We start from the raw sequence: 16,922 nt of genomic DNA, 5'->3' as shown, positions 1-16,922 counted from the left end.
ACCCCTATTTTTTATTGCATATTCGGAATCTTTGGCTAAAAACACATACAATTTGTCTGAAACATTTTTCTCGATTCATGATAGATGGCGCTGTAATCGACGAAATTCAATTTCTTCGATTTCTCTTACTGAGAACCCATGCTTACGATTCTGCAATAAATTAACAATAAAAATACCACGTTTTCATTGTTAATACTCGAAATTAGTCTTAAAACAAACTTCTCATTATTTTTTATTACTCATTAATTACTTCTCAAGAAACTGCTTTTAGCGAATCGCTCCGCATAAGTACGGGCAGTAAGTCTGTAATTTCTACCACATTCGCCAAAGGTTATAAGAATATCGACTACTTCTGTAGGCGTATAATTTGCCATTTTACCAGAATTTTATCAGAGTACAAATGTTAAAAAAATACATAAACACTTGTGACTTTGGCACTAAATGGACAAAATTTTGGAGGGATACTTAGAGGAACTCCATCAGATGGAAAGTCCAAAATGTCTCGGTACTTTGCACCATTCAAGTTGCCTAAAGGGCAGGTTACGCTAAAAGCAGTTTCTTGAGAAGTAATTAATGAGTAATAAAAAATAATGAGAAGTTTGTTTTAAGACTAATTTCGAGTATTAACAATGAAAACGTGGTATTTTTATTGTTAATTTATTGCAGAATCGTAAGCATGGGTTCTCAGTAAGAGAAATCGAAGAAATTGAATTTCGTCGATTACAGCGCCATCTATCATGAATCGAGAAAAATGTTTCAGACAAATTGTATGTGTTTTTAGCCAAAGATTCCGAATATGCAATAAAAAATAGGGGTTTCCATTTAAGATTTCAAACTTGCCCCCCCTCACCGCCCAGGGGAAGGGGTGGGGGGGCTCATTTTAACGTCATTGTACGTCCCCCTCGAAATGACAAAATTTTGATTCTAAACATTTTTTCGTAGTGTGCTTATTTTTCGAGTTATTTGGCTGCCTAAGTTAAAATGGGTCACCCTGTATATATATATAACATTTTTTATATTAATGAGAAAAAAAGATATAATTCATATTGTATTAATTAAGAATTTCAGATCTTTCAGAGATTAAATCATAAAAATTAATATAGAAATTATGGAAATTTTGTACAATGCGTATTGTGATTAAATATAGATATAGCAATATTAGATAAGAATATATAGCAATCTTTAAGTAAAGCATTCAACTGGAGAATCAATATCTTTTAATTTAGTTGAATCATCGATATATGTTTCAGCAATGAATAAAAATAAAATTTATATATATTTGAGAGCCCTTAGCTATAATTAATTTTTTATTTAACCATTGAATTATATCTGAAACTCGTCAATTGCAATTTTTATGAATGCATAATTTTTCTCCAAATTAATGTATTATTGTTAGCGGGCATATCCACAATCTGGATTAATTTAATATTATGCTCCTCAGCTAACTTTTTCAAATCTCTTACATCTCGTAAACCCCAACTCGGATCCTGCGATCTTAAAGACTTGTCGAAATTTACATTACTCTGAGGTGTGATCTGACCATCAAAAGCGTATGGTCCATACGTAATTAGCAGTCCGTCTGGCTTCAATAATTGTCCCGCATTATTAAATAAACTGATGGTGCACTGATACGGCGAAATATGTATCATGTTTGCGTTATATATATATTCTAAGCTGTTCGGTTTGAAGATACCATTACCCCACAGCCAGTAATCTTCGGTAACATCAATTCTTATGGGGCTTTTTATATTCGTGTGTCCGTTTGCGTGTGCAGCAATGCTCTCCAGAAGTCGTGGCTCGTACTCCGAAGGATAAAACGTGACATGTGGAAAATGCGGTGCGAAATGCGCCACATGTTGTCCCGAACCGGAGGATATCTCCAAAAAAGTCTGATTGGTGCCGCGTTGGATGTATCGTTTTAAAATCGATAATATGGGATCCTTATTACGGTCCGCCGCAGGATAAACGAGCTTTTTAGCAGCCATAGTATTGGACCTTGAAGAATTTATAATTTCATTTCTTAGAAAGCTTGCGGCTGCAAATAGCATGCTTGCATAATACAATGTTTTCTCTTCGGAAGAACATATAGAATTAAAACTCAACAAGAAGATAAAATGCTCATTAGTAGTGTTACAAGCGCGTAATCTCACCTGTGATTAATAGTGTAATGAGTGATATTCTATGTCATGCTAGTTGTGTGATATTACTGTTTATATTTATAGCAAAGAGAGATTGCACATACCCTGAAAAATGAAAATATTTTTTTATATTATTAAATATACTGTTTATTTTTTATTTTGTAGAAAATTAAGTTATTGCAACGTAAATTTTTATCATTAAAAAACTAGATTGTTTAATAGTCTAATAATCTAATACATATATTTTGATAAAATATTATCAGAAAAGGAAAATATAGAATAGAGAATGATAGTACAGTAAATTCACAATATATTATTTTAATCAGCTATTGTATTTATTGATGAATATAATGATTTATTATAAAACCATTTGTGGTTTATAATATGGTGACATGTATTATAATTCTAATTCTTATTGCTCCTGTTAAAGCACATTAACAGCATATTTATGATTGTTAATTTCCATTTCCAAATCAATATAATTGTCGCAAAGAAACTCGATATAATAGCTCGACATCATCAAACATAATTCGAACTACAGTATTTTAATATTTTTATACTTTGTACAATATATACATAAAGAATACGATTCTTATGATGTATTAAGACATATATCTTGCATAAGCGACTGTCACAAGAATTATAATAAATTAAACTGCAATTTAAATAATTAACAACAATTTGCACGCGAAATTTACTCCATTAAGTTCAATGTCTCTTCCTGTCCGAAGTGTCTTTTCCTTTCGGCATTGTCTTTTCTTTTTTTTGCTGATCCTTTTTATTTCTCATCAATTCTGGTATATATACAGAATGTCCAGTTTTCTTTAAATGCTCAAATAATTTGTTTTTGCTAGGAAACTCCAATGAGCAAGAAACGCAGCAATGAGTAAGATCATCAACATTTATGACTGGATCTTTTTTATTTTTTATTTTATTCTCTCGTCCCTCTTTTTTGCATGCTTTCTTTATTTTATTAGCTTTCAATCTTTCGTTAACAATATCTGCCTCTTCTGCTAGTTCGTTTTCGCACTTTGCTTGTTGTTTCTCCTTACTATGTGTCTCCTCATTATTTTGTACCTTACTCATTGTTACTTTCTTCTGCTGTAATTTTTTGCGTTGTTTTTTTGATAGCCACATTTCTTCATTAGTACTCTCCGTGTCCTCGTCACTAGCATCATGGCCTATCATAGGATGTAGATTCAGAATATTCCGCTTTTTCTTCTTTTTTTTCTGACGATACGGCAATGGGATTTCTTCCTCCTGATCAGATATTAATTCGTCTTCGGATGTTACGTTATCGTCCTCATTTTCTATCTTAGATGAAAATGAAATGCTTTCGTCCATTTGTGATTCTGTAGCTAATGGAACATCTCCATCATCCATCTTTCTTTTTTCGCTTACCGATCCTGAATCTTTTTCATCGTCTGACATTAGTTCGGCTGAAGAGGTATCTCCATTATTCTCATCATCTGGCCGTCTTATATCACTCTGAGGATTCAGTAAGAAATCGGGTATTTGCGAGTTTGTTGCTAACTTGGGCCTATTTAGAGAAGTTGATTCTGTGCTTGAATCGCTTTCACGAGAACTGTCACGGAGGTCTTCGTTATCATCTATTGTGAGGTGCTTGAGCACGCTGACATTTTCTTTATGCTTTCTCGAGTTCTCATGGTTCGTAAAGGCTTTGTGTGTTTTGAAAATTTTATTGCAGGCGATGCAATAAAGTGTGTTATCGTTCTCTGTGGTTGCTTCCTTATTGTCCATTCCAAATTCTGCTGTTAGATTCGCCTCGATGTTCTCTAGTTCCGCCTCAATATTCGAGAACTTGGACCACTCGGATTCGTTATGATCGCGCAACAGTTTCTGCCTCTCCAACAAATGCGCCTTCCTGCGCTCTTCTGCCTTGCGAAAGTTCTCGCGAGCACGTTCGGCCAGCTTCTCCGCATAAGCTTGCACTCGTTTGTCACGTTTACGGACAAAGGCGACCAAATTGCGCACTTGCTCATTTCTTTCGCGTCTCGCCTTCTCGCGTACTTTCTTGTTCTCTTTCTCGGCGAGCCTGAAGACACGCCGATTCGGCATCTCACGTATATCGTATGGATCCAACCAAGCGTAGGATCTTTTAGTACTGTAACTTTGCCAGTAGGCGTAGAAATCGTGCACTACATCCTCATAGGAGCTCAGAGAATCCCCAAAGCCAGGGGCCTCGTCATTGGACTCGTCGTCTTCAGCAAATTCGGCATCTTCTGTGGCTAATTTTTCAAAGACGTTTCGGTAAACGGTGTAGAAACCTGTCTCATCGTCCTTATAACCCTTGAAGCATGTAGCGGAGAAGTATGGGAAAAGATTGATAGAGTCATCCTTGTAATCTTCTCCAATACCACCCTTCAGGATGGCCTCTCGATGATTATCGTACCAGGTACGCTCATGGGGATCGCTCAGTATCTCCCATGCTTGTTGGACAAGTTGAAACTGTTCCTTTGCTTCATTTGGATTATCAAGATTTTTATCTGGATGCCATTTTAATGCTAACTTCCTGTATGCCTTTTTTATATCATTGTCAGAAGCGTTTCTTTCAACTCCTAATACTTCGTAGTGACACTTCATTGTTGTATGTTAATATACAACTGTTGGACACAATTTCCTTATTTAAACCAAACTGTATGCTAAAAAAATTTAGATTATTAATCTATGAAGCTAAGTAGCTTTCAGGTAATCTAACGCTTAATTTAATTCAATTAAAAATAATTTCAGACTTTATCAATTCTTCCCATAAATTTATAATAAAACAAGATCTGTAAAATAAATATATTGTATATGGTAGTACCCAAAAATATTACAAATACATAAAACATTACAAAACATCTAATTTTAGATATTGTTAATGAACTATATAATTAATAAACGTCATTAATAAATCATATTTTATATTTTCAAATATAAATTAATTGTGAAATTTATTTTTATAATGTTCGACTTTTAAAAATATTGTCAGCTTTATATTACTAAATTAAGATTTTAAAAATAATTTCTACATCTTCATGCCACAAAGAGATGATTGTTTTTAATCAATTCTAATGTTCTGACATATGTATTTTTTGTCGATACTTTTAATGCGCCAAGAGAACAATGTGCTTACCCTTTAATGTTTATTGATCCTATTGTTGAGATGTTGCGCGTAGTGAACGAGCAATTGATGTGAAATGACCGAAATTCGTGTAATCATAGAAAAAGATGCAATCATCAACAGTCGTGCACTTACAATCAATATATGATTATTTTCTAACGCATCGTTGGCGTTTATACATGCATGGAAATTGTCCGATTTCCAGGTTATAATTTTCAATTAGGCTACATTCGGAAAACGCGCTAAAAGCGTTGTTCTATCTTTGTTATTTACTGAAAGTTGAACAAAGACAGAAACATATTCATAGAACTAAAAGCGTGCTTTCCGAACGCACCCTATAGAATCGATTCTTTCGTAAGATCGATTATCTCGTTGACATTCTCTAATTCGATCAATTACTATGTTCAAAACTCATTATTGAAAATTTTTCAAAATTTTGTTAATAATTGTTCTTTATAAAAAAACATTTTCCAAAATTTTTTTATTATCTAATCTAAAATTGAAAATTTATTATTGAAAATAACAATTGATCTGTATTTTCTATAGATATCGTCCAAACTAGCGTGATTTAGAAACTTTTGAAATGGAACAGCTGATTACTACTACTCTTGCCCGCACTGTCAGGCATCGTCCTCGACAGCAAGATGGCGATGGTCGTGAGAGTGCAGTAAAAAGTGAGAGATTTTCGCCAGTTGCAAAGTTCCAGGCGGTTGTCTGCGGTATTCATTCGCTCGTGGTAATTATCCTTCACATGTCTATCCGCACAATTGCTCTTAGTATCTTAAAGGCAGACGTCTCTGGGATCTACAACGTCAATAGCCTTGATCATTCGTGACATTTTGCCAACATCATGTGTAGCAGACGCCTTTAATTACTTTCGATCAATTCCCTTTCTTGCCCCTAAGCCCCTAATGATTTCCAGGACTTGACGAATTCTCGAGCGTTACACGAACTAATCTTGATTATGTTTGTCGTAGATTTATTTTAATATTTTATTAATATACGATATATAGTTATGAATAGTTAACAATAGGTTTATCATTTTGTTGAGTGGTTATCTCTTTCTATACGATATCAATGATAGTGTCGTTCTTCTTTTTTAATGTAATTTATTGCTTGGGAATTATCCTTTGCGCTTTAGATATTTTTTAGATTGATGATATGGTATTGTTGATATAGTTGAGTATTCATTTTAAAACATTTTAAAACAGTTGTTCTAATTTGTAGCTTTGTGATCAAGCTCTTTTACTCGGGTTTTTAAATTATTTTCTCAATCATATCATGAGAAATATACTCCAATTAATTAGAAAAATAGCATTGGAATGAGCAAGAATGAAGATGTAAAGAGAATGTGCTTATTACTTTATAATAATAATTTTCAGATTGCTCGCAAAGATGACTGCAGGTACCAGTTTAGTGGTGCCCATAGTGCTATGGGGACGTATAGCACCAACCCATTGTATTTCTTGTGTCTATTTATCTCGGGATCAAAAAACATTGGTGACAGGATGTTATGATGGACAAATATGTTTGTGGCAAGTGGATCCAGAAACATTAAAGGTAGAGTTAGAAGGTTAAAGAAAATTATGGAAAATATTATTTTTTTCTCCTAATACATTTATTATAATTATGATATTTATGTAGATGACTCCAAGATGTCTACTTGTTGGACATACTGCTCCGATAATGTGTCTCAGTCGAGCCAGTGTCATAATGGAGCAAAATTTCATCGTTAGCAGCAGCGAGAGCGGAGAGATGTGCACTTGGGATCTAGTTGACGGAAAGTGTCGCGAAGCAGTGAAGCTTAATAATGTTCACACACAAATGTTGCCCTATGTTTCCGCGGGAGGAGAGGATGTTAGGTTGTTTTGTTCCGGGTAAGAATCTTCTTGTTCTCATCGCATCATGATGATAGTATTGCTCATGTTGAGAAAATGTTTTTTTTTTTTTTTTTCTGTTTAGATACTATCCTGAGGTGCTGGTGATGGATCCATTCAGTTTGGAAGTGCTGTTTACCCTGAGCTCTCGCGTCAATCCAGATTGGATTAGCGCCTTGCACGTTTTACGGCCGGCCAAACGGAAAGGTCGGTTCTACGTGCATACAAGTTAGTTACACTCCATCACACCTACGCTTACCATGACTCTTCCGTTACCTTCTATCAATTTCATTGCCAATAGATACTGTATAGATATGATTTGCAATATGACTTTTATAAGGATTTGTCTCCTCGCTTCAATGTTTAACGCGGTAATTTAAATCTGATATGTATTATTCTATCACAATCTAAAATTTTTTCCTTTATATACGTGATAAAAAAAATTCTCATATATCTCTATATAACAGCCAGTATTATCTTTTATACAATTCACTAATCTTTTACTTGATTGAAAATCAGCAATATATTAAACAGTATCTTTTGGTATTTCATTATCTTATATATTTACATGTTCCTTTTTAAGTAAAGAACTTTCGGATACTAATGGTAAAGATTCTCTTTTTTATTCAGTTTTGTATTATATTTGAATGAATTTTAATTATGGATAATAATATTTTTATAATATTTATACTAAGCAGTAATTTTACTAATATGATTTAAAAGCAACTAACGATACCAAAACAAAGTCACTTGTATAGAGATATTTTTTTTTACTTTGGATTTTATAATCTGCTGCTCTTTGCCAGTTTTTAGGCAATTAACCTGAAGAAGCTTTATGCTTTGGGTATAAAGAGGAATTTTTTTTTTTTTTTTTTTGTTAAATATTTTGTGTATTGATGATTCTATTTTGCCGTGTAAAATAATTTATACAATTTGAACGCAATTTTTGATAATAGCAGTTTTATATCTAATATTTTTAGACTGAGCATTTAATATAACAGTTATATTGTTGCAGCATGATTAATGAAATTGGACAATTCAGTGCTAGTGCACTGATGGTCGAAGCTGTATCTCACATCTTTCCTTTTTTTTATTATCTAATCTATTATTTACATATATCTCTTTTTTATGCATCATTTTTGGAGCAACTTAATTATTATTAATATCTTGTTTTATTTCTCTTTCTTTTTATAGTAATATTTAATATATTGTTCATATATCATGTTACTTACACATGAATCGTCCAATATTTGCTATATCTTTATAATACCTTCATTACACCATCATTACACCTTCATACCTTCATTCACTCTCACCTTGGTATAGTATGTTCTATCTTTATTCGTAAGTATATGTGTGTGTGTGTGTGTGTATATATATATATATAATATATATTTACACGACAACAAAATATTAAATTACACACTATCGCTAAGTTTCGCTCTTTTAATTAAAAGTTTATTGATAGATATTTGAACTAATCAGTTATTTTATCAAAATATAAAATTGATTAAAAAATATTTATTTGATATCTAAAATATTTTTTTAGCAGTTATACTATATTATTTAGAGAGTATTAATTTACAATCTATTGTTTAACTATGTGTTCTTAAAAATTATGCGTGCGATTAAGAAATAGATATTTTGTATGTATAAACTCAGATTAAGTCGTAGGAGAAAGCTTTAATGATAATAAAAAAGAGAGAAAACAGCCTGCAAAAAATGCAAATATCTTATCAGCACCGATTGGATACAACAATGCACACATTAATTGCTATCTATTAATCAGCACTAGTTCTTAGATTCTGCATGATTAAATAAATGACGTGTATACATAATTTCTGCAATAATTTGAAAATAAGCATGACTTTATTGTAACTTATAATATGTATCGCTTTCCTCTCCATGGAAACATCTGACATGCTTGTAATATTATACTTTACGCATAACGGAAATTATTATTAGTTAACGAGAGGCACTTTACACTCTTGCAATTAATAGAATTATGTTATCTCTAATCACTTTTAATTCTGTTTTTTGGCCGCTTATCCGGTCTAATAAATAATATTATTTGCATTAATCTATCAAGACTGACAAATTTTGCGTTCATAACGAACAGCAAATTGTTTGGGTGACTCTAACGAAATGTCGCTTAAAATGCATCTTTTCTGGATTTATTTAACGCACAACAGGCGCTTCTATTCGTTTAAAGACGATGTCGTACTGGCTCTGACTACCACGGGTACAGTTAAAGTGTGGACGCTTCTGGGACACGAGAATCGAAACAGCGAACCTCTGTATGAGCATGAAAGCAAGCAGATTCGCTGCTTGAATGCACTCGCGATGACTTGCTGTCCTTATAATCAAAGAACGGTGCTCATTGTATGCTCCAAATATTGGCAGGTAATTTGCAAGTGTCATTATCACTAATAAAAATGTTTTATTGGAGATTATTTTTATTACAAAAATATGTATATCTTGGATAAGACTATGCAACACAAGAAGAATCGGTTCCAAATACTTTTAAACATGATTTTAGCATTAGTATGCATCCTTAGAATATATGTAATTAATAATTTGCATTATTTTTGCATAATATATATATCAATGATATATAACTTTATAGATATTCGACGCCGGTGATTTCTCGGTTCTTTGCTCGGTAACGGCTCCGCGTGGCGAACGTTGGATGGCAGGCGACTTTTTAGCCGCTGATAGGGTCATTTTGTGGAGCGACGAAGGTCATGGATATCTGTACAAACTTCCAGCAAAGTACGTATTTGTTCGATATGACAAATAAGTTTCTTCGATACATTGATACAGATTTTCAGTAATAAAAGATATATACATATATATCTTTTCTCTAACTGATAATAATATTATTTAACGAACGAATAATTTTCTTTCTCTTACGCCCCAAATTTAATACTTATGATTGAATGACACTATGTAACAGTTTGATCGAAATACTGGAGTAGTGAATCTTATTGATTAGCATATCCCTTTGTTGCTTCTAGGGTTCTGGTACAACTTGACAGGTAGTTTCTTTTTGCGTATACATAAGTATTAAAATTCCATTACAATATCTACCAATATTTGTGTACGGAAAAAGTTTACTAATAGTTTAGTAGCATGATTATGTTTACTAAAATAATTTATTAACTATAGTTTATAGTTAAAAATTCTAAAGTAACAATTCAAACGAGTTATTAATACGCTTTTAACAAATATATAATTGTAATTTTTATATGTGACACATCTTAGAGAAATACAATTTCATAGATGTTTCACAGATATTATATTTTTAATCATTAGTTGTGTATTTTGTATATCTAAGAAGGACATCTCAGAAAGTGTCATTAAAATCACTCAACATTCATATTATTTTCCTGTAAATTTCTAACAAATATAATTGTTAGACGCATTACAAACATGAAAGAGTTCTCTTCTTTCAATTTTAGGCCTGAATGCTGTAGAAGCACTTGCTGGCAATGCACATATTTGATATTTTATTTTTTATCTTGTTTGTAATCATTTATCATGTGCCTATATGTTCAGAGTCATATTATCGTTTACTAAAAAAACACTGCGTTATATTTAATAACCAAATTTCATAAAATAGAAAGTATTATAACACATTTTTTTTCTGTTTACCTTCATATAGAAAATTACTCTGATATTTTTTTATTTGAGATTGAAATAAAGCTCTCTCAAATATAATTATTAAGACAAAACATTGAAATTAGGAACTATATAATTATTAGTAATAATATTAAAATATTGATTAACAGAATTCTTGTTGCATTTTATTTTTTTATATAAAAATAATTATGAAGAAATTCTTTTTTTGGGGTAAGGGGAGCTTTGCAGGATTCAATATTTATAATTCAGGACTCAGTATTTATAGTATACAATCCCACAAGTTTCATACGTGCATATAAATTAACAATTAACACAATGGTTCATATTACGGTGATGTCTTTTTCATATTATTCACATCTGCATTCTACGCGGGATCTGGTGTTCTTCTAGCAAGCTGAAGGGCAAGGCTCTCAGCAGGTAACCCGCATTATCACTTGTACATCTCTCTTTTTCTCTTCGTCTCTCTTTGTTACTCACTCTTGTTATTCATTGTCGTCTCTTTTATTTTACTTCTGTATTCTTATTCTTTTTTGGTGCAAGGATGTGCGAAAAATCTAGCATACATACATTAGATGTATATTGATGTTATTGAAAAATGGTATTCTGGATGCATATTTCATAATTCTAACGCATATTGGTTCATTACATCGACGTGAATTATGCTCATCATCAAACATACAGCGGTATTTTTTTTATTTCTTTTTTAATATATTCACAAAATTATCATGATTTCTCTCATCCGCATTTACATACAAATTCGTATGTATGCGCTTATATATTCTATTGTACACGAGACACTCGTATACTCAACATATCATAATCATTCTGACAATTTTTAATCACATAATTCAGACAGGTAATATAAACAAGGTGAAAATGCGCGAAAGAAGGTAAATGCGAAGAAGAATCATATATATTGTTATACCATTATTTCATTGCTTATTACTTCATTAATTCTTATATTCTGTTTGCTTTAAGTTGCTTTGCACTATTATTATTAATTGTACGATGAAATAAAAGAAACGCGACACAAAGGTAATTTATAAGGAAAAAGAGAGAGGAGTCTTCTAAAATCAAAATATTTTAATAATTCTTACAAATTAAAGAGCTAATGTTATTTTTTCTTCAAAAATGAAAACAAGAAGAGATGTATCATATGGTTCAGGAAAATATATCGTTTCTTTGATACAAAAAAATAATTTCAAATATATTGATATTAGAATCATTTAATATCTTTCATAATTTATCGAAGTAGAACTAAAATTGTGGTCAGAACCTTATAGATAGATTTTTACCTTTGTGTATTGTTTATAATATTCTGAAGATGCTAATTGCTTCGAAAAAGCAGTTTACTTGCAGCGTTTGCTTGCTAGTAAACATGATTAGCAAATAATCATGCATATTTGAAGTTGATCGATGCAGTATTTCAAGCTTGTGCAATGTGATAAGATAATCACTATTCGTGAACACATTTTCCAATCAAGCATACAAAGATTTTGATATCTATGTTGTATATCGCGATGTCAAATTGGAAAGAAGTGTGTTCACAAATAGTATTTAAAATCTAAAGTTTCATGAAGACGAAAGTAATCGTTAACCACAGGTTTTCTTTAATACGATATGCAGTAGCGTCGCGGACAACAAGAACTTCCACAGCGCTAGTGCCGAATACGATCAGCCGTATTTGTATTGTACGCTAACGCAACCCGGAGATAAGGTAACAAACATATCTCATAACAGTAATAAAAAATATTTAATATATCTGATCGTATAGGATTTCTTGTTTCTAAAGCTTCTGATGCTCTCTCTTTAAATTTCTCGATTCTTTTATAATTTTTGTTTTTGATATGTTTTCTAAACATTTGCAAAGTTTCATGTATATATATATATTTCAGCCTCTTTCATGTCCACCGGCCATGCGATTAGTGACCGTACAGCGTCAAAACAAGACTTTAAAATACTTGTTACGTGGGGACAGCGAGGGTGTCGTTATTCTCTGGACAGTGCCAGAGATGACGACGCAACAGCTCACCCAGATATCCCAAGATGATGGATCCACACCGCCAGCATTGCCGCCGACCGTAAAGACGAGCCTCACCGCTGCTTGGGACGCAATGAAGCCGCCTCCCGTGGGAATACTTGACCAATTGGACTCTGGCGACGGTCAGGGTATCAAGCTTACCGCTTGCATATATCTGCCGCAGCAGAGTCGGCTGGTCGTCGGTCGCGAGGATGGTAGTATTATCATCGTACCGGCAACACAAACAGTGATGTTGCAACTGCTTCATGGAAATCATCAACAGTACGATGGTATGTGTATATATATATATATATATATATATATATATATATATATATATATATATTTCGCATCTTTATTATTTCTCTATAGATAACCTTTTTTCTAATTTATAATTTATAATTAAACTTTTAATTTTACTTTTTTATAATATTTAGATTGGCCACCACATCAAGTTCTTCTGGGTCACTCGGGACGAGTGAATTGTCTGCTTTATCCTCATGGCGCGGCGCCTCGTTACGATCGTACTCATCTTGTTTCCGGTTCTGTGGACTTTGCCGTCTGTCTCTGGGATTTATACGCTGGCACACTGATTCATCGATTTTGTGTTCACGCTGGCGAAATCACACAGTTGATGGTGCCTCCCGATAATTGCAGTGTACGATTATTTGCTTATTTCTATGATAAAAATTTACACTGATTAATATTTACAAAAATATTATAATATTAGATTAATTAATGTATATAAACGTTTATGTATTTGTATTTATAGCCCAGGATACAGAAATGCGTATGTAGTGTTGCATCAGACCACAGTGTTACATTACTCTCATTAGCCGAGAGGAAATGCGTCGTGCTTGCTTCGCGACATCTTTTCCCGGTTGTAACTATCAAATGGAGACCGTTGGACGATTTCATGATAGTTGGATGCTCGGACGGTGCCGTGTATGTCTGGCAAATGGAGACTGGTCATTTGGATCGCGTATTGCACGGTTTGTTAACTTCATGTTATGTCAGTCCCTTGATTTTAGTTTTTTTCGTGAATCTTTCAATTCTTAGCATCTCCAATCTTCGAAGGGTTTAGATATCTTAATCATGGGATACATATTTTTATATTACTACGTTTTTCATAAATTGTGCGTAAAACATTTTTACAAAAACAGTAACTTATGTTCTTCTTTTAGGTATTATCGCGGAAGAAGTGCTCTATGCATGCGATGAGAACACTATAACGGCGGCCGGCGGATCTGCCGCCGGCGGTGAGCTAGGACTTGCCAATCCTGCCGTGCATTTCTTTAGGTAAATGAAATCTTGCAGCATGGATGGTGAGAATCTTGCGTGTTCTTTGGCGAAGAAAATCTACCGGGATAGCGTTTTCCGTTACAGTCCGTCCGATTTCTACTTCTTAGGGGTTTGCGTCACCGAAACCTGTCAGCGATCAGACACGCGACGCAAAGAGGATTACACCAATTGCAACAGCTTCATGGTGGTCATGGTCCTGATCATGGAAATCAGATAAAGGCCAAAGGTTCACCACTGATGATTCAAGGTTTCAGGAGTAATCCAAAGGATCCAGAGAGTCATATTTTGTTCTTCGACATAGAAGCGCTGATAGGTACTTAGATGTTTTGATTTCCGGTGTGAAAATTTGTTTAACAAAAAAATTGAGTTTGAATATATTTATTGAATATTAATTTTTGCACTTATTATGTTTTACAAAATGATTTGTATTGTAAAGTATAATTTTTATCATGGATATAACTTAATTCGTTTCTCCGCTACAGTGCAATTGCTAAGTGACGAATACGGAGCTATGTCACCTGGTTCTTTAGAAGCGCAGGGGCTTATCTCCGCCGCCGAATATCAGAAAGTTGCAGCGCTCACTCAGTCTGCCAGCCCTGATGCGCATAAGAAAATTGTTGGTAAGATAATCCTCTCTCTCTCTCTCTTTCATATATATTCTCAAATTATTATATTATAATGTGAAATGTTATGTATATATTATAGATATAAAAACAAAATTTTTTCATAGTTCTACTTGTTTAAAAATTATCATTAAAACTATCTTTATTAATGTCCCTTTATAGACTTTTTCGGTCGCGTCAAGGATAAAGCGGGCGATGTTGAGCGAATATTAAAGGAGAAGGATCGTCACGGTATCGTGTTTTATTGTTATTTGTTTCGTAATTTTGTTTTATTGTTATTTGTTTCGCAATTTTGTTCACATGTGAAAATTCCTTGGCTCATTGAAGTCTTTATATAGATAATATTTGATATAAATTTCATCAATTTCACAATACTTTCAAACTTCTTTTTCCTTAGAATTTTGAAAGTATTGTATTGACGATGTCGTATATATATCCTGTTCATTTATACATATAAGTTGATATTATCACATATCTTGATTCAATCTGATTATTAAAAAAACTTGTTTAATGTGTATTCTATATTTTATATGCAAAAAGTGTTTTCATGGACTCGTTACAAGGTCGAGTTTTATGCTTTCAATGTGTTTTCTTTATTCAATGACTCTATTTTAGGTCATTCTATCTTTACATTTTTTCGTACTAATCTTCTAAAGTCTTACTTCTTATACTTATATTTTTGAACCCTTTAAGTTCCTTAATTCATGAATTTCTTTAGTTATGAAATCCTCATGCTCTTTTAAATCCGACATGCTCTTTTTTAAATCCAATTCAAGATGCTTCTAAAATAATTATACTTTTCTGTTCCTAATAGAATACTGCAATAGTATTAACGCTCCTCTATAGATTTCTTCAGTTCATCTGTTAGATGTTTTGCTACAATTATCTTTTTCATATAACGTACTGTCTAAAAACAGATTTTTTTCTGTAGGTATATTGGCTAAGATGAAGGAAGGTGCAGAGAATGTGCATACTAAATTACAGGCCAAAGCGGAAAGCGTCGGCCTCAAGCCGTCGACATTTGACGGCAAAGGTTAGACATGTATCTTTGATGATGACAAGTTTTTGTAGTTCACAATTACGACGTGTCTCGCACGTGGACCTATTTTGTATTCTAGACTTTCCACTTGTGCTTTATGATTTTCGTGTATCAATAGGTAAAAATCTTACAGTTTTTTCAAAGCACTGAACAGTTTCACTATTTGTCTACATTGTATTCTTAACAATTCCCATTAGGACTGTAAATATCAAATCAGGAGTTACAGCAAACAAGGAGATGGATATTATTACTACTAAGCTTGCTTTAAATTTGTTGATATGCATGCTTAAGAGTTTTTTATAACAGCATTTAATATATGTTCACCCAGAATTACCGCTGCTTATATGTTTTTGATTTTATAATAAATGTATGTACAATGTACCTATTTTAGAATCAAATAATTAATTGTTATAATGTGTGCGTGTATGTTTTCACTTATGCTATTTGAAATCATTAAATATTTTTTAGGAATTATTTTTTATTTTCTGTCAACCTATTTATATGTATTTATTGTACTTTTTTGTCGTTTTATTTTTCAGTCATACTAGCTGTCTTGGTGTTCGCTGAATATTACTCGGATTTATTATATTGCTCATATCTATCTGATGCTTTACAGGCGAAAATTGGAATAATAGCGATGCGGCAAAGAACAATTTGAAACGAAACGGTGCGTTCAGTGAACCAAACGCGACAATGGAAGTAGCGCAGTTGCTTTTGAGCCTTTTGCACGTCTGGGGTATGGATCCAGACTTGGATCGGGTTTGCGAGGGAAAACTGGGTCTACTACGGCCTATGGTTCCTGTCTCATTTGGAGTACTATCCAAGGGAGGTATGTTCTAATAATATGATGTACTTAAAAGAAAAAGTGTCTGCTACAATTCATACATCATTATGATTAAAACATTTTCTGTGTACAAGGATATCTATGCATATTCTTTTATGGATTATATATTAAAACAATTTCTTTTTTAACATTAAATACATTTTAAAATAAAATAATATTAAGAAAGACAAATTTTATACTCTATTTCTCTTTCTTATTTGCTAATGTCAAGTACTTAGAAAAGGCCACATATGCTGCAGGTTACATGTCATTGCTATTACCAACTTGGCAAACACATCTTGAACCAGAGTACTCTGCGTTGATACCACTGCTT

The 16,922-nt window shown here is 32.8% G+C and overlaps 3 protein-coding genes across 4 annotated transcripts in view; 1 reads left to right on the top strand and 2 right to left on the bottom strand.

Annotated features, from left to right (window-relative positions):
- Positions 1-1,130: 1,130 nt before the first annotated feature.
- LOC138940012 (methyltransferase-like 26) lies at positions 1,131-2,655 on the bottom strand. The gene is made up of 3 exons (XM_070308461.1): positions 2,572-2,655; positions 2,151-2,179; positions 1,131-1,995 (listed from the first exon to the last, which is right to left on the bottom strand). The coding sequence occupies exons 1-3, from the start codon at positions 2,653-2,655 to the stop codon at positions 1,353-1,355; spliced, it is 756 nt and encodes a 251-aa protein (XP_070164562.1). The 3' UTR covers positions 1,131-1,352.
- Positions 2,155-5,549, bottom strand: LOC138939883 (dnaJ homolog subfamily C member 21). 2 transcript variants are annotated; one of them, XM_070308166.1, is made up of 3 exons: positions 5,275-5,549; positions 2,837-4,801; positions 2,155-2,243 (listed from the first exon to the last, which is right to left on the bottom strand). In XM_070308166.1, the coding sequence occupies exon 2, from the start codon at positions 4,740-4,742 to the stop codon at positions 2,847-2,849; it is 1,896 nt and encodes a 631-aa protein (XP_070164267.1). In that variant the 5' UTR covers positions 4,743-4,801; positions 5,275-5,549; the 3' UTR covers positions 2,155-2,243; positions 2,837-2,846. The 2 variants fall into 2 exon arrangements, with proteins under 2 accessions (XP_070164267.1, XP_070164266.1); XM_070308165.1 differs by lacking the exon at positions 2,155-2,243 and having other exon boundaries at positions 2,505-4,801.
- Positions 5,550-5,870: 321 nt separating this feature from the next.
- Rbcn-3b (WD repeat-containing protein Rbcn-3B) overlaps positions 5,871-16,922 on the top strand; it is an 11,398-nt gene continuing 346 nt past the window's right edge. Inside the window, exons 1-19 of the mRNA XM_070308460.1 lie at positions 5,871-5,998; positions 6,645-6,822; positions 6,907-7,139; positions 7,225-7,346; positions 9,352-9,542; positions 9,766-9,911; positions 10,157-10,177; positions 11,172-11,198; positions 12,408-12,498; positions 12,677-13,091; positions 13,239-13,459; positions 13,574-13,793; positions 13,986-14,100; positions 14,211-14,416; positions 14,586-14,723; positions 14,889-14,957; positions 15,658-15,759; positions 16,382-16,594; positions 16,849-16,897. Coding sequence (XP_070164561.1) covers positions 6,658-6,822; positions 6,907-7,139; positions 7,225-7,346; positions 9,352-9,542; positions 9,766-9,911; positions 10,157-10,177; positions 11,172-11,198; positions 12,408-12,498; positions 12,677-13,091; positions 13,239-13,459; positions 13,574-13,793; positions 13,986-14,100; positions 14,211-14,416; positions 14,586-14,723; positions 14,889-14,957; positions 15,658-15,759; positions 16,382-16,594; positions 16,849-16,897 — 2,744 coding nt within the window. The 5' untranslated portion in view covers positions 5,871-5,998; positions 6,645-6,657. The remainder of the gene's footprint in view (positions 5,999-6,644; positions 6,823-6,906; positions 7,140-7,224; positions 7,347-9,351; positions 9,543-9,765; positions 9,912-10,156; positions 10,178-11,171; positions 11,199-12,407; positions 12,499-12,676; positions 13,092-13,238; positions 13,460-13,573; positions 13,794-13,985; positions 14,101-14,210; positions 14,417-14,585; positions 14,724-14,888; positions 14,958-15,657; positions 15,760-16,381; positions 16,595-16,848; positions 16,898-16,922) is intronic.

Source organism: Polyergus mexicanus, unplaced genomic scaffold, assembly GCF_030449975.1.
Source record: "Polyergus mexicanus isolate NDT 795.1 unplaced genomic scaffold, iyPolMexi1.0 SCAF_15, whole genome shotgun sequence".
Classification (NCBI taxonomy): domain Eukaryota; kingdom Metazoa; phylum Arthropoda; class Insecta; order Hymenoptera; family Formicidae; genus Polyergus; species Polyergus mexicanus.
The sequence above is the reverse complement of the archived record's forward strand: the minus strand, read 5'-3'. Positions and strand labels throughout refer to the sequence as shown.

What these genes read in the sequence shown, in the direction of transcription:
- LOC138940012 (XM_070308461.1), bottom strand. Translation starts at nt 2,655, where the DNA reads ATGTCGAGCTATTATATCGAGTTTCTTTGCGACAATTATATTGATTTG. An exon ending in ATCATAAATATGCTGTTAAT is followed by an intron (nt 2,180 to 2,571) that starts GTGCTTTAACAG and finishes AGCATGACATAG; the next exon opens with AATATCACTCATTACACTAT. An exon ending in CATTACACTATTAATCACAG is followed by an intron (nt 1,996 to 2,150) that starts GTGAGATTACGC and finishes AAATTCTTCAAG; the next exon opens with GTCCAATACTATGGCTGCTA.
- LOC138939883 (XM_070308166.1), bottom strand. Translation starts at nt 4,742, where the DNA reads ATGAAGTGTCACTACGAAGTATTAGGAGTTGAAAGAAACGCTTCTGAC.